The sequence below is a fragment of the Armigeres subalbatus genome, chromosome 2 (assembly GCF_024139115.2).
Source record: "Armigeres subalbatus isolate Guangzhou_Male chromosome 2, GZ_Asu_2, whole genome shotgun sequence".
Taxonomy (NCBI): Eukaryota; Metazoa; Arthropoda; class Insecta; order Diptera; family Culicidae; genus Armigeres; species Armigeres subalbatus.
This window is the reverse complement of record NC_085140.1, coordinates 19530258-19554358: the sequence shown is the minus strand read 5'-3', so window position 1 is coordinate 19554358 and position 24101 is coordinate 19530258. Positions and strand designations below refer to the sequence as shown.

Sequence of the window (24101 nt, the reverse complement as noted above, 5' to 3'; positions counted from 1 at the left end):
AAACTATTGTCATAGTTTTCCTATTTTCGTATCCTGAGTCATTATGATCGTTGTAACCTATTCTCAGGAACGTGTGTAGTCACCAATGAAGCTCCGCAAGATCAAAAAATCTGTAATTATAGTCAATTCATAAAAATTATGGTGACACTAATTTTTTTTTTGAAAGGACACATTAACCCAGAAAATATTTTCAAGTATGGCAAAATTTGCTTCCATGAATCGATATTCAGTCATAAATCATCGACTCATGAAAGTTTGACTTAAAATAAAAAATTACTTTGGTTGAATCTTTTGACTACTTTTGGTCAAAAATTTCTTGCAAGATGATGGATCATAAAAAACCTATCTTATAATTTTAAATTTTTATTAACAGGGAGTCTATAATGGCAGCAAAAAGGTTCAACTATGATAAAAAGAGCACCTGAAATTTTCATAAATTTTTAGGGTGACAATATCAGGTCGAAAATGTGATAAAATCGTGTCGAAAACGAGAGAAAATCGAGGGTAGACAAAATCGCGAAGTGACAAAACCGGGTCGATACTGTATTATTAGGCTAACATGATGAAACTTTTATGCCCAGGGAAGTCGAGAAAATTTCCAACTTAAAAATTTCCTAGACCGAACCAGGAATCGAACTCCGCCACCCTCAGCATGATCTTGCTTTGTAGTCGCGAATCTTACCGCACGGGAAAGAGGGCCCCCGCAGAAAGCATCACAACAACCTTCATGAGATGATCAATAAGTAGAATAACAAACAGTTTTCAAAAGATCGTGTTCTAGTAGGATGAGTATCAAGTGTTGACCAATCCGTAGGAACATTAGAAGGACATCCAGTGATCGCTTAAGTCATGAGTATGGATTACAAGAGGGCCTCCACTGGCCATTCAAGTCAAAAATATCTTGCTCAGATTTCGATAATAGATTTTTTGTAAAACCATGCTCCTATGATTCGAGATTCGTTAGTTTGCAGCTTTTAGGAATATTATGGGCATTATTCATAAAGGAGTGACCGCTCAGGTCCATAAGAATGGGTAACGATAATTTTCTATAACTCAGAGAATGTTAATGAAAAGCTTTGGAAAAGCCTTCTATGGTGAGTTGCATGGAATGAACATATCTACGGATGTTCCGCATCTTAGAAAGGACCTCTGGTGGCTACTCAAGTACATTTAAATGTGTCAACACGTTCTTTTGTTACTCGGAGTAGCTTTGTAAAAATTGCACTCTTCCATGATGAGTTACCCAGGGCCTTCAAAAAGGGCCATCATAATCATGTATTACTCAGCGTTCGGTGATTCAGCTATTCTATGGTGAGTTTTATGAATTGACCACTTTTACGGATGTTCCGGATCTTCTGGAGGAACTCCGGTGGCCACTCAGGTCCATCACAATGGGTCATTTGTTACTCGTAGTTCGATAATAAAAAAAATTTGAAAAAAAACCGCGCTCTTCTACGATAAGTTTCATAAATTGACCATTTTTACGGACGTTCCGGATCTTCCGGAGGACCTCCGGTGGCCACCCAGGTCCACCAAAATAGGTCCCCACAATCATTTGTTACTCAAGGTACTATAAGAAAAAGCTTTGGAAAAAACCGCACTCTTCTATGATGTGTTTCATAAATTGACCACTTTTACGGACGTTCCGGATCTTCTGGAGGACCTTCGGTGACCACACAGGTCCATCAAAATGGGTCACCACAATCATTTGTTATTCAAAGTACGATAATGAAAAGCTTTGTGAAAAAAAACGCGCACTTCTAGGATAAGTTCCATGAAATGACCATTTTTACGGATGTTCCGGATCTTCTGGAGGAACTCCGGTGGCCACTCAGGTCCATCACAATGGGTCACCATAATCATTTGTTACTCTTAGTTCGATAATAAAAAGCTTTGAAAAAAAACCGCGCTCTTCTATGATAAGTTTCATAAATTGACCATTTTTACGGATGTTCCGGATCTTCCGGAGGACCTCCGGTGGCCACCCAGGTCAACCAAAATGGGTGACTATAATCATTTGTTACTCCGCGTTCGATAATGAAAAGCTTTGGAAAAAACCGCGCTCTTCTAGGATGAGTTCAATGAATTGACCACTTCTAAGTATGTTCCGGGTCTCCCGGAGGGACACCGGACCGTGAAATAATCAGGAATTGTATTGATCCATGGACATGGACAATGACTACATTCTATTGGGATTATTGCTACGCAAATTTAAGAGCATTTCCAAAATCACCCTTCGAAAGGCAAGAGATCACGCCATAAATTGGCCTAAGAATCTATGTTCCTTCAAAATCGATTCCTGGGAACCAGTATGGCCAAATTGCAAAAAAACGTCCGTAACGACATCCGCGGATTCCATACCTTCAATTTGGTTCAAAAAGATTGAGAATCAGTTCGAAAATGAATTTTTGGGAGCGAATTCAATTTGGGGTCATTTTTGACCCGCTAATGCACAATGTGTCACTTTTTTTGTTGTGGCGTTCCTAGAGGTCGCTGAAAGCTGGTTATCATCCCAAAATTTTCATTTCCAAAAGTTAGGAAAAGTCAGAAAATTTCAAGGTCCTATCTCATTTGATTACAAAGCTACAACGTTTTTAAATCACCTCTGGGCCAAAATAGACCCCAATGCACTAGGAAGGTTAAATAATCATTAGTTGGTTACTAATGGACTCGTGACACGCGCATCGAATTCGCTCGAGTTTGACGTCTGCGCACTTTCGCCATCTAGTTAGCGTTTTTACGACGATGAATCTGATAAGAGAATATTCAACGTTTTATGTCTGTTTGTCTGTGCCTGGACGACCCATGCTTACACAGTATAAAAATGTTACAGCATATATGATGTAACAAAAAGGCTCTGTTCGATTCGACTCCTTTTTCCATCACTTTTTAAAATAACAGGCTGTCGTTACTATGGAGCTTGCATTCAATATTGCGTACAAGAAAACGTTGGATGTAAAATTAAAGGCTATTGAACCCAAAAATATGAGTTCAAATATTTTCATAGCGGATCATTTTCAGAATTTTTAACTGTGTAGCGCTTCTCAACTGACGCGCTAATAATTTGGAGCAGTGACCAAAGATTATCGTAATCACAGTTGTATGTATGTTATAATTCGAGTCGTTGGTAGGACAAACAGGAAAAGCCAATTTGGGCAAAAGTTCTGGTATAAACATTAGCATTAAGCGATTCGCATAAATTCGTAGGTATTACAATCCTAGATTTTTGTGTGAGATTAGCATCTCCGCTGGAATCCGTTACCACAGAGGCACTCTCCAACAGTCGAGATCTGTCCTGACCATGTGCTTACCTGGGTGGTGCGAATAGAATTGATTTGGTTGTCAAACTGAAGCCAAAATTTTCTATTGTACCGGAGCAAAACATTGAAGATTGGTTATTGGTTATGTTTGTTTTAGATCTTGTATTGAGAAGAAAAATAAAAATAAACTAAGTTTGAGTATTCTTTGTAACAAATATTTTCACATTATATTTCGAGTGGAAACTTAGTAGAGATGCAACTAAAAATCACTCGTTACGAAATTTCACGAGATTCAGCAGCAGTTGGAGTAGGAATGTCTGTAAACCATCGTAAAGTCATGTAGAGTCTTGCTCATTTGTGCGCCGTCATGCAGCATGGAAGGAGAAATTCGAAGAGCGGGAAGTGTTTGACAACCAATCAACCAGTGACGGGAAATGTCATTTCGATGTCATGGGACTAATTTGCTAATAACTTTTTTCACACATTATTTACAATTATGTTTTTATATAAACATGTAGCCCTCAAAGGACCCTATAACTTTTTCTAATAGGTCATTTCTCTAAATCTGATATTGGCGGCGTGAGAGCCGAATTAGTGTCAAATGACATTAATGTCATGACATTCCGTGACATTTTTTTAATTTCGCTCTCATGGCTTAGACTTTGTATTTAAAACAATGATCTGTTCGACAAAGTTCTAGGAACTTTTAAGCGTTAAATGTTAATAGAAAAATGCGAATTGTTAATAACTGCTGAAAAAAGTTAGGGAACGTCCACAAATTACGTAACGCTTAGAGGGGGGAGGAGGGGTGGAGTGAAGTGTGACAATCCATACAAAATTTTCAGAAGCTTCATACAAAAAGTGTGACATAGGGGGGAGGGGGGGTTGAAAAAGTCCATTTTTTGCGTTACGTAATTAATGGATCTTCCCTTATTAGCAAATTAGTAATTGCAATCCCACGACATTTTTTTGACATTTCCCGTCACTGCAATCAACTGCAAAATAATTTTGCTTATGGGAATGATTTCAAAATATCTTTCTACTCGCTTGATAGCAGGAAAGCGGCTCTATCCACAGCACCCAGGTGTTGTTTGGGGAAATGATGGACACCTATTTGAGAAAAGTGCCGAGAACTCTACGACATCTCTTAAGCAGTGGTGGAAATCTGTGAACCTTACTCACCAAACGAGAAGTAGGCAATGCAAAATACTCGCGAACATTTGTTTTGCCTTTTTCTTCCCTACCTACTACTCGCAGAGAAAAAAAAACCAACCCCGAAAAATGTTCGTGAAGCTTCGCGAGTCATTCGGGTTAATTTGCAAAAAGTCATTAAACAACCCCGTAACATGTTTATCACGGATGTTCGAGCAGGAACACAGTTGTTTATTGTTATTGTGTTTATGTCAAGTCAAATTTATCCATTGTATTCGAATTAACCACAATTACAAGCGTACAATGCAAGCACCAGAAAAATGCAGGCAGTAGGTTCGCGCGAGTGTGGCATTTATGGTAGGCCCAATTAAACTCTTTTCTTACTCGTGAAGCGAGTATTTCCACCACTGCTCTTAAGTGCCACAAGAGGTTTTGCAATTGGTACACTCCAAATAATCTAAACGTTGTTTCCACCTGAATTTTCAGGTACATTTTACGTGCACACGTAACTGCAAATGGTTCAGAAAATTCAGGTGAAACTTACGTGTCCGGTGAATTCTATCCAAAACTCAGGTAGAGCTTACCTGATTTTCACGTAGAATCAGATATATACCGGAAAATCAGATAAAAGTTACGTGAATTTCAGGTGGAAAAAATCTACGTACTTTTTCAGGTGGAAACAACTTGCAGATTTTTTTGGGTGTAGTGTGGAAGGCATAACATAAGGAATCGTTCTGGTAGATTACGAAAAAAAAAAGAAAAAAACAACACATACGGAATAGGAAAGGGACGAGCCTGTGACCGAGCTCACGACCTCCTGCTTATAGGCAGAAGCGGTAGTCACTAGACCACCGAGCTTTTCTCCGATTTGAGCAACCATTCTGGTGCAGGGATGCCAGATACAATTTTTATAAGTCTGCATCAATTTTAGCAAAATGTCTGTATTTGTCTGTATGGATAGAAGGTACAGCAATTAGAAAAATATTCAAAAACCATGAACTTCTGAGTCCAGGGACGGGAATGGTTGACATTTCTTTTTACCATTCCTTCTTCTATGCAAAAAAATAAAAACAAAACCACGGCAGCCACAGCAGCAGCCACGCCAAGCAGACGACAGTCAGCACATGCTTTTACCATTTTCTCTCCCCACAATTAATGTTTTCGCACAATAATTTCACAACGTACATATATCCGTTTTTGGTGGGAAATATTCATTTCATTACTACTTGCTTGGTTTAGAGACAAGAACGAATAAATCAGTACCTACGGATAGCACTCCTTCTAGGCTTTGCGCCACAGGTAATTAAACTCGATTCTGTGCTGTTTGCGCTGCGCACGAGCCGAAACAAAAAATCTCACGCAAATGTTGACCGCGCGCCGGCACGACTTTAACGCACGGTGTAAAAAAATGGTTTATTATCAAAGTTTCATGTACCTCTGATTTTTTTCACAGAAAGTTAGGCAAGCTCGTCAGAAATGAGGTACGGGGTGTTTTAAAATATTTCATCGGCGATTTTTTGAAAAAAGTGATTTTTATTGCTTTTTGCCTTTCTCGTATACTAAGTATACGTAAAGGCTATATGATCGCTCCAAAACAAACTTTTTATAGAAGGCTCGGAGACCCATAGTGTTATATACCAATCGACTCAGTTCGACGAATTGAGGTGATGTCTGTGTGTGTGTGTGTGTGTGTGTGTGTGTGTGTGTGTGTGTGTGTGTGTGTGTGTGTGTGTGTGTGTGTGTGTGTGTGTGTGTGTGTGTGTGTGTGTGTGTGTGTGTGTGTGTGTGTGTGTGTGTGTGTGTGTGTGTGTGTGTGTGTGTGTGTGCGCACAAAACGACGCAAAAAATGTCACTCATTTTTCGGGAACTTATCCTCAACCGATTTGCTTGCAACAAATTGCATTCGACGCAGAATCCTTTCTCATTGTTTCCTAATGAAAATTGGCCATGTCGGACTATGGGGTCGGAAGGTATGGCCAAAATACAAGTTTATACGTAAAAATCGCGTGAAAAATGTCACTCATTTTTCGGGCACTTATCCTCAAGCGATTTGCTTGCAACAAATTGCATTCGACGCAGAATCCTGTCCCATAATTTTCTATTGAAAATAGGCCGGGTTGTACTATGGGATCGGAAGCTATGGCCAAAATACAAGTTTATACGTAAAAATCGCGTGAAAAATGTCACTCATTTTTCGGGCACTTATCCTCAACCGATTTGCTCGCAACAAATTGCATTCGACGCAGAATCCTTTCCCATTGTTTCCTATTGAAAATTGGCCAGGTCGGACTATGGGGCCGGAAGTTGTGGCCAAAATACAAATTTATACGTAAAAATCTGGTGAAAAGTGTCACTCATTTTTCGGGCACTTATCCTCAACCGATTTGCTTGCAACAAATTGCATTCGACGCAGAATCCTTTCCCATTGTTTCCTATTGAAAATTGGCCAGGTCGGACTATGGGATCGGATGTTATGGCCAAAATACAAATTTATACGTAAAAATCGCGTGAAAAATGTCACTCATTTTTCAGGCACTTATCTTCAACCGATTTGCTCGCAACAAATTGCATTCGACGCAGAATCCTTTCCCATTGTTTCCTATTGAAAGTTGACCAGGTTGGACTATGAGATCGGAAGTTATGACCATAGTACCTTTTTGCCTTTCTCGTATACTAAGTATACGGTAAAGGCTATATGATCGCTCCAAAAACAAACTTTTTATAGAAGGCCCGGAGACCCATAGTGTTATATACCAATCGACTCAGTTCGACGAATTGAGGTGATGTCTGTGTGTGTGTGTGTGTGTATGTGTGTGTGTGTGCGCAAAACTACTCAAAAAATGTCACTCATTTTTTGGGCACTTATCCTCAACCGATTTGCTCGCAACAAGTTGCATTCGACGCAGAATCCTGGCCCATTGTTTCCTATTTGAAATTGGTCAGATCGGACTATGGGATCAGAAGTTATAGCCAAAATACAAATTCATACGAAAAATCGCGTAAAAATGTCTCATTTTTTGGGCACTTATCCTTAACCGATTTGCTCGCAAGTTGCATTCAACGCAGAATCCTGTCCCATTGTTTCCTATTAAAAATTGGCCAGGTCGGACTATGGGATCAAAAGTTATGGCCAAAATACAAAATCATACGAAAAAATCGCGTAAAAAATGTCATTCATTTTTCGGGCACTTATCCTCAACCGATTTGCTCGCAACAAGTTGCATTCGACGCAGAATCCTGTCTCATTGTTTCCTATTTGAAATTGGCCAGATCGAACTATGGGATCGAAAGTTATGGCCAAAATACAAAATCCTACGAAAAAATCGCGTAAAAAATTTCACTCATTTTTCGGGCAGTTGTCCTCAACCGATTTGCTCGCAACAAATTGCATTCAACGCAGAATCCTGTCCCATTGTTTCCTATTTAAAATTGGCCAGATCAGACTATGGGATCAAAAGTTATGGCCAAAATACAAATTCATACGAAAAAATCGCGTAAAAAATGTCACTCATTTTTCGGACATTTATCCTCAACCGATTTGCTCGCAACAAGTTGCATTCGACGCAGAATCCTGTCCCATTGTTTCCTATTTGAAATTGGCCAGATCGGACTATGGGATCGATAGTTATGGCCAAAATACAAATTCATACGAAAATATTGCGTAAGAAATGTCACTCATTTTCAGGCACTTATTCTCAACCGATTTGCTCGCAACAAATTGCATTCGACGCAGAATCCTTTCCCATTGTTTCCTATTGAGAATTGGACAGGTCGGACTATAAGATCGGAAGTTATGACCAAAATACCTTTTTTCATAAAAATCACAAAAAATGTCACCTATTTTTCGGACACCTAACCTTAATCGATTCACACGCAACAAGTTGCATGCGACGCAGAATCCTATCCCATTGTTTCCTATTGAAAATTGGCTAGCTCGGACTATGGGATCGGAAGTTATGGCCGAAACACCATTTTAGCCTTTTATCCGAAAAGGCTGTATGTTCGCTCCAAAACCAAACTTTTGCAGAAGGCCTGGAGACCCATAGTGTTATAATGCCTGTCCACGTTAAATTTCGGACACCCATCTTCAAATGCGATTTTTAAAAATTTTCACAAACAATTGAGAAGAACAATTTACACACAGCTGAACCTCTCCGCTTTATGTGATACTTTCAACATGTTTTCAGTCTCGTACAAATTGATGAAATGGCTAAAAATTAACTGGACATCATCCCAGTGTCCGAAATTTAACGTGGACAGGCTTTATATCAATCGAATCAGCTCGATGAACTGAGATGATGTCTCTGTCTCTCCCACTTCATAGGGGAGTTTGGCAGAAAGACGGTCATGAGATTTATATCATAACAAATATTGCCCTCCGCTCGCGTGATGGGAATGACATTTTGAAATTCTTATTAGCATATTGTAGATCAAGCTGAAAACCGAACCGAGGTCCCGCGAAATCGCATTTTCTCGCATTTCCGGATATTGCAACTGCATCGCGAGTAGTGCGCAACTGTGCCATAGTCGGGCACCACTACTCGCGATACAGTTGCGAAATCCGGAAAGGGGAGAAAATATGATTTTCGGTTTTCAACTGGATCTACAATATCTTTACCATAAATAATCTGATTTTCATAGAACGGACAAAGAAATTTGTCTTTTTACTCCTAGCCACTAGCTCATCTTTTTTCAAGCACACACATTTTACGAAGGTCGAGAAAGGCACCATCACCGCTAGGTGGATTAATCTGGGTTTTTCTCTGATATACGGTACAAAAAGTCAATTGATAACCCAACATAGGATCAATCATTGTAATTTACCCCTAAAAATTGATTATATATACATTTTTAGCCTTTTTGCCTCTCTCGTATCTATATAGATAATCTATCTTGACACGGGAATAAAATTTTGAAAAACATTTTTGAAGTTCAAACGTTCCTAAAGTATTTTTAATGTTTTTTATGTTTTGAAATCTTTGCAAAAACAATAATCTATCTCTGGCATATATAATGTTCTCTGATAAATATGTTTTTTGCAAATCTGTCTTCTTACATTTTTACTAGCTGACCTGCCCACTGAAGTGTGCCGTATTTTATGAGATTCAGAATGTTTTCTCCTTTGATGATGGATTTTGCTTGTAATTCATGCGTATGAGCCACATGTCTTTTTTTGGCCTCTCACTGAGAATTGTACGCAGCATCTTCCGCTAGAGAAATCTGAAAGTATCCTATGCTGCTTTTAACGTTTCATGTCCGTAATTGTCCACCCGAAGAATTGAGGAATTATAAAAAGCAAATTTCGTTTCCACCTGAGTGGTGGAATTAAATGGACAGTACTTAATTCGTCTTAGACGGTTGAATACATTCCACTAAAAGAGCTTTATATATATTTTTCTCAAATTCGTTTTTATGCAGTTTTTATAATTATTTAGAAATAATTGATTGAAATAATGAGTTAAATTCATATTTTTGTTCTTTGAGTATGCCTAGTTATTATATACACACTTGTTGGAACAAATCGTTGACTGATTTGCTTGCAACAACTTGCATTCGACTGGGAATTCTGTTCCATTGTTTCCTATAGAAAATTGGTCAGAGCGGACTATGGGATCAACAAATATTATTTTTTGTAATGAATGAGAAAGGCACTATTAACGCTGGGGTGATTATTCAGGATTTTTTGACTGTGAGGTATATCAATAAAACGTAAATCAATGAAAAATTTAAACTCATTAGACATTTGTAAAGGTAACAGAGCTGTACACCGGTGTGTAAGAAGACGGTGTGTGGCGGCGAAGAATAAACCAAGAGCTAGCACAGCTCTACAGCGAATCCAGTATCCAGAAGGTAGCTAAAGCCGGAAGGGTACTATGGGCAGGAAATGTTGCAAGAATGCCGGACAGCAACCCTGCAAAGATGGTGTTTGCTTCCGATCCGGCAGGTACGAGGCGTGAAGCGCAGCAAGCGAGGTGGGCTGAGCACTTGAGCAGGTACAAAACGACTTGGCGAGCGTGGGGCGCATTGGATGGAGAGATACGGCCTCGAACGGTGTATTGTAGCGTCAAATTGTTGTTTCAGTGTTATCTGTTTAGATGTAAACTAAATAAATGAATAACATCACAGAGAACAGACACGGATGCTCGAACAAAATTCCGGTAAAAACGTGTGTAAAGATTTAAATCGCACCTCAGCGCCGCCAACGCAGGCTGCCCGACATAAAAACTCAATCTCACTAGGTGATGGCGTTGGCATACACTACATAAACAATGTAGTGCTGCCACCTAGGAGCGAGCATAGGAGCAATTCGGAATGAACACTAGCGCTAAAAAGCAAAACAGATTTTAAAGCGGCAGATTTTAACCATATTTATCAGCACACTAGCACCGCGCAACGGGGGCATAACGACATATTTCAAAATGACCAGTACAAACTTTACACAAGCACGCGAATGAAGATGAACGTCTGTTCTCTGTGATAACATGCCCGTTGGGTGTGTAGAAAAAATGTGTCAACGGCAGAATGTGTCCGGTCATTCAAGGTCTTATTCCAAAGATTTGTTGGACGACCAAGAACTTATGCTGTGAACACATACTATTCTGCGTATCACAAAGGGCATATATCATTTTCGAAACAGCCCAATAGATCGTTTGTTACTCTTGTAGAGCTTAAGATCTTAGTGCAGGAATTTCTTGGATGCGTAATACATGTTTCGTGAATAGAAGACAGTGATTTGGCTCCGTAATGCATTAGGTCACATGGGCGGAATATTATAGGTCTTCTTCTTCTTCTTCAATGGCTCTACATTCCAACTGGAATTTGGCCTACTTTTCAACTTATATTAGCTATACCGTCGTGCGGGGCTTCTTTTGAATCCGGGGGCTACTTTGTATTTTTGATTTTCTAGAAAAACTAAATGGAAAAAATATCAAATTTCTAACAGAAAGTTGCCATTCAACTATCAATAAGACATCCGAATGTTGATAATGTCAATTTGATAGAAATTCAAGCTGTAATTCTTGTTTCAAAATGTCCAAAGTAGCCCCCGATTTGTCAAAAGAAGCCCCGCACGACGGTATTAGTATTCTATTAGCATTTTCTCAGTTAAAAATTGAAAGCTTTTCTATGCCCGCCATTGCATGAGTATCTATCTTGTATGGCAAGTACAATGGATACACTTTGCCCAGGGAATCGATAATGTTTCCAACCCGAAAACATCCTAGAGCGGACCGAGAATCGAACTCGCCATCTCCGGATTGGCAATCATATGCCTTTGCTCGCAAGGCTACTTGAGGGTTTTCGTCTCAATTTTTATTCCATATTATAGATTATAAGTTAAATTAGTGATTAACACATTGGAAGTACATGCTTTCGAAGATTTGTTTAGGGGACGCATATTGACCGTCCTTCCCCTACGCAGACGAAAATACCTGTTTTAGCATAAATCTCTATTGTTCATCATGAAATAAAACAAAATGTTGCAAATATACTGCGACCCTCTTCAACAGTTCAAAATTGATGTGTGATCTTTGATAGTAAGCATGCCGGGGATCACTGATGTAAAGCGCTATTATGGCAATTTTCATCTCACCTTGTGCCATCTTGCAACTGCTGAATAATTTACTAACGACAATCGCGTGCTCATGTAAACACTGCACGTACTCTCTGATTTGTCACTAAAATGTGTAATTCCCAGCCGAAAACCAACGTCAAGAACGTTACTCACCTGCATCTGGATGCCATTTTCAAGCAGCAAACTTCCATCGTCGAATTCTTCCAAAGAGCGGATAAACGGCTGCTGTTGTGCCTTTCCTTACACCTAATTATCACTATTCAAATCGCGAAACAAAACACACAACTTCACCACCATCACTTTCTATCTGTTCTAGTTTCCTTATTATCGTCTCCACGGCAGTAGCACTGACACAGTTCCGCCCCAGCCGTGTCCATTATTTCACCTGACTCCTGATGCTACTGCTGCTAAATTGCCGATGCGTTGCGTTTGCGGAAGAGTTCACACACCACCTACGGGAAAACGTGTTCTGTTTTGATAATTAGCGAACCTAGTTCCAAATGATACCAATATAGGGAAATTAACCAACCAATGGAGTAGGGACAATTAGGGTGTCCGAATTTTAAGTAGGTAGTTGGAGCTTGTGATGAGAATGCATGTACAAAATATGGAGCGTGTTTTTCGTGGAGTGGAACTGACAAGCAATGGTCACTTATTGACTAACTTGTTTAGGCAATTCTATATGAGCTTTCGGGAAGTAGTATTTGACATAGAATAAAAAAGGCTAATACTAATTTTATTCAATCTGCCACGTTAATACCAACAGACACCAAATAGAATCTATTCAATTTGAGACATGTCAGCTTTCCAAACTAGTTAACCACTGGCTTGTACTTTTGTTTGTACTTTATTCGTCATATTTAGCATTAGCATTAGCATTAGCATTGTTACGGTGTAATTCGTAGATTGGACACTAGTGATACTCATGTTTTACTTTTAAGATCCTTATCTAGAATGCTATCAGAAATCAAGAAGGGGAGTGGTCCTTGATCCCAGTCCTTAACAAAAATAACAAAAGCATGAGGATTACTACTCCTGGCCACGCCCATCTTCACCGTAACTAGGGAGAGGAAGGAAGTGTTGATGTAGTACTTACTTAACGAGAGGCCACCGACTTAGCGAAGGTATTCGTTGGGTCAGGATTTGCCTGTAGCTGACAATGTAACCGTGGTAGATCTTACCCCGTAACACACCACGTAAATGTCTACCCAGCATTACGGTTTGTACTTTATTCGTCATATGCTCAAAAAGCTAATACCCAGGCGTTCGTTTTGTGTATCTCGAACACAATATTTTCGGTTTCTACGATAGCATTATTGAAAAGATGATCAGAAATTAACAAAAATACTTGTAAAAAATTCATTAAGCACAATTCTGATTGCTTCGGTTGCACGAGAGTATCAGAAATTTCAATACAAAATGTATGTTATTTGTGACATACTATAGGCACTGTTTTGCTGTCTCCTTACTGTTTCCATACTCAGGAAGCAAACACCCCACATACTAGCGGGACACCCTGAACTGACATACAGAACAGTCCACCACGCCCGCCATGTGTACGCGTTTGTGCGCGCCCGTCAATACGATGCGACTGGAGCGCGGTGCGGCACGCTGGATACGATGGGATCCATCGAGTTCCCTAATTCGATGCACGTGCTTGACGGTTGAATTTGGGATTGGATATTGCTGCGAGTGAGCAAATTACCTATTCACGGTGCGAGCTGGGATAATGCGAATGCACTACATGCAGAATACGGCGGCCAGAACATGGTACGAAGTGTACTTTCTTTCCGTAAACGGCAAAGTTGAGGGATGCGACAAACTCTATTAGGATTGTTGAAAACGTTGACGATGGAACTCAGCACAAAAGTGTTGGCATATAGGTTTTGTTTAAAACATATTGCTTATAACAAAAGAACTTGAGTATTATAGGACTGTTATGCTTTTACGAAATGTCTTATCCAGTGATCTGGATTCCGAAATAGGAATGGATTGCGGAATTTATGGCGATGGCTTGATGTTTATTACACAGCAATACTGGAAGATCGTGAGTGGCGAAGAGGGCATTCGCCTTAGAATTGATGACACAATTTACGATACATAAAATGGAATAAGACTGAAAGAGGATATTGCAGAAATAATGTCCAGTTGATCATGGTGCATATTTATCTTTCATTATTTCCTCTTGCATAAAAGCAATAGGATCACTCGCAAAACATTTTTTTTGTGAAAGAACTGGAGACCCATATTGTTTTTATAAAAATCGCCTCAGCTCGACATATTTAGGTGTGAAAAATGAGCCATGTGCTTTAAAATTGAGCATAAATCGATGTTGTCATAACAAGTTGCATTCGAAATTGATGGTTTTTCGATCTATTTTTAAAGCTGGCCCTTGCTGGTAGCGATCAATGCCGCTCGAAACAGTAAGTTTAGTGACCAACGCTGACGAAAAACTAGACGAAATAGTGATTTTGAATTGTCGTACCCAATTATGATTGTCTTCCGTTTGTTGTCCGTTTCAATGTCTGTCGTCAATCCTTTTTGTATCTCTTCCTCTCGTTGTTGTCTCCCATGAAAAAAGTTTGTTTGTCCCGTTACAGATGTGAAACGAGCTTTATCTCTTTCGTGTAAGGAGTCGACTGTTATTGAGGTTATGTAGACAGTTCTCGGCCTTCAGTCTTAATAGGATCATAAACAGATATCCGTTCTAAACCTGTATTTTTCACACTGGAACTGTCTACATTTATCTCTTTCTCACTGCATAGTAATAAGAAAACTTTCCTTTTCCTTTTCCAACTTCCTTATTCTACGCTTCTTTTTCCTTTTTTTCCTTATTTATTCTTCCTTTTTCCTTCTTGGAGTTCAGTGCGTGATCTCTCATGTTTCGGACAGCAGAACGATCGCGCGGTCGGCCGAATTATTGTGTTCTGCATTGCGCGGCCGGTAATAAAATTAATCAGTTCAGTGCGTGATCTCTCTTGTTTCGGACAGCAGAACGATCGCGCGGTCGGCCGAAGTATTGTGTTCTGCATTGCGCGAACGGTAATGAAAATTAAACAGTTCAGTGCGTGATTTCTCTTATTTCGGACAGCAGAACGATCGCGCGGTCGGCTGAAGTATTGTGTTCTGCATTGCGCGACCGGTAATGAAAATTAAACAGTTCAGTGCGTGATTTCTCTTGTTTCGGACAGCAGAACGATCGCGCGGTGGGCCGAAGTATTGTGTTCTGCATTGCGCGGCCGGTAATGAAAATTAAACAGTTCAGTGCGTGATTTCTCTTATTTCGGACAGCAGAACGATCGCGCGGTCGGATGAAGTATTGTGTTCTGCATTGCGCGGCCGGTAATGAAAATTAATCAGTTCAGTGCGTGATTTCTCTTATTTCGGACAGCAGAACGATCGCGCGGTCGGCCGAAGTATTGTGTTCTGCATTGCGCGGCCGGTAATAAAAATTAATCAGTTCAATGTGTGGTCTCTCTTGTTTCGGACAGCAGAACGATCGCGCGGTCGGATGAAGTATTGTGTTCTGCATTGCGCGGCCGGTAATGAAAATTAAACAGTTCAGTGCGTGATTTCTCTTATTTCGGACAGCAGAACGATCGCGCGGTCGGATGAAGTATTGTGTTCTGCATTGCGCGGTCGGTAATGAAAATTAATCAGTTCAGTGCGTGATCTCTCTTGTTTCGGGCAGCTGAACGATCGCGCGGTCGGCCGAAGTATTGTGTTCTGCATTGCGCGGCCGGTAATGAAAATTAAACAGTTCAGTGCGTGATCTCTCTTGTTTCGGACAGCTGAACGATCGCGCGGTCGGCTAAAATATTAGTGTTATTTCCCATCCCATAGATCGCATCACTTACCAAAGTGAATCCAGATAAATTATCCTTTGTAACTAAAACGATATCCTATCCCAAGACAATTGTGGAGATGCAGAGGTATACTCGGTCTCTAGTAGCAACGAGAGTCGGACTAACAATCCTTCCATTCCTATATGACCGTAAGGACGTGGCCGGCGCCGTTATTGACTTTAAATATTTGAGCTCCCGAAACGTGTACATTGAGAATGAGTAGCTAACCCCAAGCCCCATTCATTGTGTTCTCTGTACAATTTCGCAAGTTCAGTCAATCACGGAGTAGCAACTACGAATTGTGTGGTCATAATGCTCATGCTTATGCTCATTTATTCTTCTTTTTTCCTTCTTACTTTTTCCTTTTCCTTTGTTCCTACTTCCTTTTTCTTTCTTTCTTCTTCATTTTCCTTTTTCCTTATTTCACGTTTCTTCTTCCTTCTTCTTTTTCTCCAACTTTCTTTTTCCTTCTTTGTTTCCTATTTTCCTTTTTACTTCATATTTCTTCCAGTTTTCTTCATCTTTCTTTCTTCTTCTCCCGGGTAGCACACTTGTCACATATCGGTCACTGTAACTCATATGCGAACAAACCCAGTCACACTGGAGTTGCTGCAACCAAATTGATCTGAACGGTGCTACTTGGGTTCTTTCATCCCTCTTCCATCTTCCTTCTTCTTTCTTCCTTCTTCCTTCTTCCTTCTTCCTACTTCCTTCTTCCTTCTTCCTTCTTCCTACTTCTTACTTCGTTTGTTCTTTTTTATCGTTGTTCGTTTTGTTCGTTTTCTATCTTTCGATCGTTTTTTATCTTTCGAGAGCAATTTCTGCAAACCCTGACAGTGAGAATAGCATTCTAGTCTCGAGAAAGCTATTCAATGAATCGCCTGCCTTGAGCGTAATTACAGCGGCACATTAGGAGTTAACTTTCTGAAATCAGTATGACGAAAGGTATCTAAGGTACGATTTCTCAAAACTAAGCTCCTTCATCGAAAAAATATTTGGTAGGCGTACAGCTTCCTACATAACCGGTACCAAATAGTTTTTCATGAAAAGTTCCTAATTTTGAGTAAACCCGTGTTAGATGTCTTTCGCCATACAAATTTCTGGCGGTTAACTCTTGCTGGCTATTTTGTGCATATACTATAGCGCCTGGATGTGGCTGCGGCGAGTAGAAAATCAGCCACTGCCAATAATTCATTGGTGAGTTGTGCATTATTTGTTGTTTCTCGGCCAATCACGACTAGCAACTACGATGTGTAGAGCCAATCAAGCTAAGCTGAGCTTCTGCTTTCTTCCTTTTTCGTGCTCTCTTGTTTCTCTTCCATTTGTCCTCCTTTCTTCTTCCTTCTTCTTTCTTTCTCTTTTTTATTTCACTGTCTTCTTCCTTATTTTTGTAGTTGCCTGAAGCGAGAGCTTCAATAGCTGCTTGACTATCTGAAAAGAAGTATATTACTTTGCCCATAATGTGTTGCTGCAGTGCGGATTGCACTACACACATACAGTGACCTGCATAATAAAAAGCCCACTTGCCATTTTTCATACAAAATGATCAACTTTGGAGATCTAGATCTCGATTGCGTATGAACCAATTTTTCTGAAAATTTGAGCAGAGCTCAGATATAACTTGAATTTTACCACACCTGAATTTCGACCATATTGATTCATAGGGTATAAAATTATCACGGTAATTCCAAAACGACTTTTTTGGCAAAAAATTGATTTTATAATATCTTGAAACTACAACTCTTAGTGTACAAGTATATTCCGCAAACTTTTTTGTATTGCCAAAATACGCGGTTTTGTTGAACAAGTCATCAGTTTACAACCTATAGAATTCAAGATATTTATAGATGTTTGCCAAAAAAATTTGTATTACCCCAAAATTTTTTTACCCTATGAATCAATATGGTCGATACTCAGGTGTGGTAAAATTCAAGTTGTATCTGAGCTCTGGCAAAATTGGTTCACACGCAATCGAGATCTAGTTCTCCAAAGTTGACCATTTTGTATGAAAAACGGCTAGTGGGCTTTTTATTATGCATGTCACTGTAATGGCAAATATATCTGCTTGAAAGACAGTGCAGTGTCTACCCAGTGAGTGGAACTCTTCCTATCTCAGCTCATGCGAGTAGACACCCGCTTTACCTTCGAAGATGGAGCCGTCAGTGTAAAAAATAATGCTATCCGGCAGGCTTGGCATTTACTCGCACAATGAGCTCAATGAGCAAAAAAAGTTTATCAAAAATGAGCATCAAAACATCACGGATATGATCAAAACATAAAAATAATATGCTCTTCGCTGTGGGAAAATGAGGAGCGGCTCTCTTTGAGAGAAACCGTTTGTCTCAATGTGCCTCTTTGAGGAGCATCATTTTTGTTATTCTTTCCAACTGAACGTACAGAGAAATGAAAGCACACTTCTGTCATACCATCGCTACCCGCACAACAGCCTCACACATTCGTACTTTATGAGACCAGCATGAGAATAGGGACCGTGTATAGCATCCATGAACGGGTAGTAATGAACACCATTCTATCTTTACATTTTATTTACTGCTTCTAAGCAACAGGCAGCTTGATGTAAGCATTTCTACATTTATCTGGTTAGCAATTACAATTTGAATTGCAAAGAGATTATTAACAAAATTATTTTATACTAGGCAAACCTATCCAATCTCGCTCGGGTTTTATTTTTGATCTGTCAGTCATTTATTTGATTGAGGCGTCGCACTCTAGATCGATTTCAGTTCGAGCTTGATGGCTTTCTTCATAACTCATAAAACCGATGCATTTAGACAACTTCTCAACTTTCCCGGAAAAATGAACTAATTCCCGATTAGTGAGGAAATCTTGCAAATCGGTCCATCCGTTCGTTGATTATATTGCCTCATTTTTATATATGATGATTGAAGAAGATTAAAAGGGAAGGGCCAGGAAACGATCCCTTGATCGTAGTGGCATAAAGGCACCAAGACCTTCTTCAAAATATTGTGTAAACGCGTTAAAACGCGTGAGACTCGAAATCCTCAAAAAGGAAGCCTCATATTAAACCGCATGAAAAGCGACTCTAGTGTATACCGTTTTGACCGTTTAATAGATTCGTTCGACTGCTTCAACTTTGATTGAAATTTATTAAGCTCTTTTAAAGGAATGTCTTCAACGTGTAAAAGTTATTAAATAGAACAGTCCTAAACACGCATTATGACAGTGATCGAACTGTTTCCTAAGCAAACACGATAAATACAATAACCTACTGGCCACCGTTAGATTAGCCAACTTATTATCATAAATTTATTCGCCACCACCAATTCCGTCCTTCGGAAAGAGGCTCAAAGAAACTCAATGAGCAACTTTTTCCTCACCTCATTGAGTCAAACCATTTAGTTTTCATTGAGAAATGAATATATTTCGGAGCTATCCGAAAAAGAGAGAAACACAAATGTACAAAAGAGAAGAGCAAAGATTCGTGTGTCGAGAGCAGTGAGCATTTTTTTTTCTCCCGATTCGCTCTGAGGATGCTGAGGATGAGGATGCCTTATCCCTACTATCCGGCATACTTCTCGCCAAACAGCTGCATGTCCACGCATCCCTCGAGGGGAATTGTGTTGAAACTGTTCTATAAGGAAAACTGCTAACGTGTGTGAGATCACTTGGAGGAAGAACAATTTTGTCCCAATTAACCATAAGCGGTACCAACGAAGTGTGTGTAGAACCTTTTAGGGTCTGTTCACAAATTACATAACGCTTTTAGGGGGAGGGGGAGGTCCAACTTTCGTTATACAGTCGACTCTCCACATCTCGATGTTCTATATCTCGATATCTCTCCCTATGTCGATGGTTTCCTCAGTCCCTTTAACCTACATACATTTGGACTTCCTACATCTCGATAACCTCCCTATCTCGATATCTCTCTATGTCGATGGGTTCTGATCAAATTTTGTTCGGGATTCACTCTCCTTATGTCGATATGGTCAGATTTTTAGGCTACTAGACCATCTTTGGACAATAACAAACACATCAACAACAGGAAACGACATTTTGTTCTGTTGTCGTTTTTCATAGCAAGGAGCTTTTTGAATGTGGTACCCATTTCAAATTTCCTTCCATTCCTCGATTTCTCCCTATCTCGATATGGTCCCTTCAATATCGAGATGTGGAGAGTCGACTGTACTTTGTTACATTAAAAGAAGGGGAGGGGGTGGGTACTACCAGATGTTACGCATAACGCGATTAAAAAAATGTTATAATTGAAGTTATTTGCTAACATGTGTTTTTCAAGACGATGAATACGCATCAATCATCCTTTTTACTATTTTTACTTTCGTTTTTGCTAGCTGCTTTCTTGATATCCTTGGTTTTTGATCATGTGCCGTTCCTATTCAAACAGTGGTAAACAAATCGGCAAAAACATTTCAAAAGGGCGAAACTGCTTTTATAAACAAGAGCTTCTCACGTCGCTGGTGAGCTAATTTGAGCCAACACACGCAATTCATCACCACTGATGGAAGCAGCGATTCCTCTTCTTTAATTCAATGACGCTGGATTGCGAAGGAGGGCACAAATAAGCCGGCCAGCGACGTGAGAAGCTTTTGTTTACAAAAGCAGTTTCGCCCTTTTGAAATGTTGGTGCCGAAATACCAAAACACACAAGCTTCAGAGAAGGTAAAAAATCAGCCTTTAAACTTTTCACAGTTACGCGTTATTTGGGGGAGGGAGGGGGTACAAAAATTTTACTTTTTGTGAGGAGGGGGAGGGAGGGGGTCAAAAACTCGAATTTTTGCGTTACGTAATTTGTGAACAGACTCTTACAGGATTCTCTTCCGTCTTCTTCTTCTCTTATTGGCATTACATCCCCACTGGGACATTGTCGCCTCGCTGCTTAGTTTTCATTTGTGCGCTTCCGCAGTTATTAACTGCGAGGTTTCCATTTCTGCATTCGTATATCATGATGAGGCTAACACGATGATATTTTTATGCCCAGGGAAGTCGTGACAATTTCCAATCCGGAAATTACCTACCGGGAACCGAATCCAGCCACCCTCAGCATGGTCTAGCTTTGTAGCCGCGCGTCTTACCCTTAATCTAAGGAGGGCTCCCTTGTGAAATTGCGTTTCTCTTCCATAAAATCGAGTACCGTTAAGCGGTAGGTACTAGAAATTGCTTCTTGTTTGAGATGTAAGCGCAGTGGGGCGAATCCATATAGGAGACAATTAGTTGAAAAACAAAATAAAAACATACTCATAATCCCACCCTTATTTAATCTCAAGTTAAGATTAAATACGAGTAGCCGATTATCTCAGAAAAAAAGTCAACTACACCATGAGCGTAGCTCAGTAAGGGCTCAAAACTGTGAAGGGGCTTCACAGGCTCCTTTAGCGGTTAGCATAAAGCCGCATCACCGCACACTGATAATTAGGAGTCTCCTGTATGGTGGAACTTTACCACTGGAACAGGCAATCCTTAGCGTTATTCTTAGCCAGATAATCGACTGTCGACACCACACGCCTATCTAGGCTGCTCGTGAAGAGAGAAGTTAACATTGAAGACCATCGTTTAATCGTTAAAGAAACTAATAAGCCATTTCTTGTCATCAACTCGTGATAAATTCCAATAACTCAAGTCAAGTTATATTAAATTTTGTCAATGAAGACACGTTCCGGCAACAATAGGACGATAATCAATCTTGTATTGAGTGTACGCCAGACCCTTACATATTGGCATTCATATTGCGTCGTATTCGAGTGATTTCTTCTAACAAAAGGTAATTATTCAAAATTAATCAACTCGGCCACGGTCGTTTTGGTTCTCTGGCTGTTGTGTGAACTGTCTGCTTTTACGATGATAAATGCTGTATTCATATTTGTTTATCGTTAGGTTTAAATCTACATATGCTGAGCAGCCACAACAACGATGAGACGAAAGCCATTCAAATACAGGAAACTCAATTCAGTGCAGATATGACAAACTGGAAAAATTGTACTGAACACATCTATAGACAGATATTGCTAAAAAAAATAATACAACACTATGACTATGAAGTCGAGTCAAGTACGAGACACTGAAGACGACCTTACAGTTGAGGTCGGAATACGTATATGTAAAAGTATTACGAGGCGGTGGAATTAAATGAAATTGTGCTAAACACGTCTTATGACAGTAAAAACATTCCATAAAAGAAGAGCTAAATATTTTTTCTTGAAATACTGTAGATAGAATTAAATCTGGGCAAGCTAGGAGTCGAATAATGCACCACGGGCTTGTTAGGGAATGCATAACGGCTGTTGATTATATGATGTGCTTTAAAGGGAAAGCCTCCTTTAGTACACTCAACCCCTCTTTTTACGGCAGTTTTTTATACGTCACTTCGTTTTACGGCCTCCTGTTTACGGCACGTAACGTAAAAAGAATTTGAAACATTATTGATATCCAAAAGTAAGCCTATAAGAAGGCACTCTTAGAAACCCAAAGAACAAAGTAGATACTTTGTATATTCATCATTTGCCTTCAACAAGTCTACACGCGTAACCAATGACCTAAGGTCTACAAGCGTAGCGAAAGATCTGTCTTGTAAAAAATGGTTTATGCCCTATTTGATATATTAAACCAAATTCCGTTCCAGGTCATACAAGAATTCCCTGAAATATAGGTCTTGAGGTCTACCCGCCAGTTTTAAAGAAAATCGTTGGTCCTGCGTGGAAAATAAATCATGTGTAGATAATATTCAAAATATTCGTCGATTGGTAACTAGATCTCTAGAAAATAAAAGAGTGAAAGGATTTTTGGTGAGCCTTGATCTTCAAAAAGCATTCGATAGTGTAAGTCACGACTTTTTATGGAAAATTCTTTTGAAATATGGTTTTCCACAAAAACTCATAACCTGTTTGCAAAATCTGTATGCGTCAGCCACATCATGTGTCATGTATAATGGGTTCCTTACAAAGGAGTTCCCCATTAAAGCATCCGTTAGGCAGGGATGCCCCTTGAGTATGGTACTGTTTGTTATTTATATTGAACCCCTAATTCGCAAATTACAAAACAGTATCAACGGCATTCTTATATATGATAGGTTCTTAGTTATTACTGCTTATGCTGATGATCTAACTCTTTTCGTCAAGAATGAAGAAGAATTCGATTTGATGCTGCAAATAATACATTCATATGGTATCACTTCAAACATAAAACTAAACATAGAAAAATCTTCATTTATTCGGCTAAACTCATGCAAAGGTGGTCCATTTTCTATTAAAGAAGTATCGGCACAGAAAATTTTAGGCGTACACTTGGCTAGCAAATGAACTGAAATGGTCAATTTAACTTACAATGATATTGTGAAAAATATTCAGTTTCAACTGACCACCAGTAGGATTAGAAATATGAATATTCATGAGAAAGCACTATATTTGAATACTTTCGTTCTATCAAAGCTGTGGTATGTGGCGCAAGTGATTCCGCCCAATAACCATCAATAGGACAGGGCCAAAGGTGCTGGTTGAAAGAGATGGCGCCACAACATTTGTAGTAAAATGAATTTTCTTGTATGGACAAATCACCCGTTCTCACTAACTACACATCACAGCGATATGTGACGTAGGTAGAAAAGCTTCAAATTTTTTTCTGATTTTTTATATCCCTATTGCATTTTGCAACTTTAAATAATAAATGAGATCTGATTACTGCTCCATACTAAAATCAAGCGGTTTACTACAAATTTCTTTATGACTGCTCTCCACCTAGAGTGTACAAAAGTAACATTCAAAACTTACGCTATTCAACGACAGTTGTCACTGCTGTATATGTAAAATTACATTGATATAAAAACAAAGCATCGCCACCTCTCGCTTGGTAGTGTCAATATCGCAATTTATACCAGCAGGTGTACAAGTGTTGTTGAAATGATTTGAAAGGGCCTCAAGCGGAATTTTAGCTAGAATGATACTGGTCTCGTCCTATTAGGAAAAATAAAATCGGTAGTTGGTAGCTTTTTGTGGGGAGGTAACATCTTCAAAGCAGATAGCAAACAATTATTCTTGAGATGCGAAGATGGTGGTATTGGGCTTGTCGATGTAGAAAGAAAATGCAAAGCCTTATTCATTAGAAACATTCTCTATGATTCATCAGGGAATGTAAACAGTAACAAAGATTATTTGGTTACGCTGCAGTGCACAACGGGGAAATTCGATTTCAAAGGTGGAAAAAAATGATAACTTTCTTCACGAACAACTTACAGAAGAGATCAAGTGCTTATTCGAAAGGGAATTTTGCAAAGAATTCAGT

General features: G+C 39.4%; 1 protein-coding gene across 10 annotated transcripts in view; it reads right to left on the bottom strand.

The window, feature by feature from the left end:
• Positions 1-24101, bottom strand: part of LOC134218091 (uncharacterized) — a 136212-nt gene that overhangs the window by 47836 nt on the left and 64275 nt on the right. For 4 of the 10 annotated variants that reach the window (XM_062696961.1, XM_062696953.1, XM_062696954.1 and 1 more), the window contains exon 2: positions 12139-12454. In XM_062696961.1, coding sequence (XP_062552945.1) covers positions 12139-12176 — 38 coding nt within the window. In that variant the 5' untranslated portion in view covers positions 12177-12454. Of the gene's footprint in view, positions 1-12138; positions 12476-24101 lie in introns of all 10 variants that reach the window. The other 6 variants (XM_062696963.1, XM_062696958.1, XM_062696959.1 and 3 more) reach the window with 2 other exon arrangements.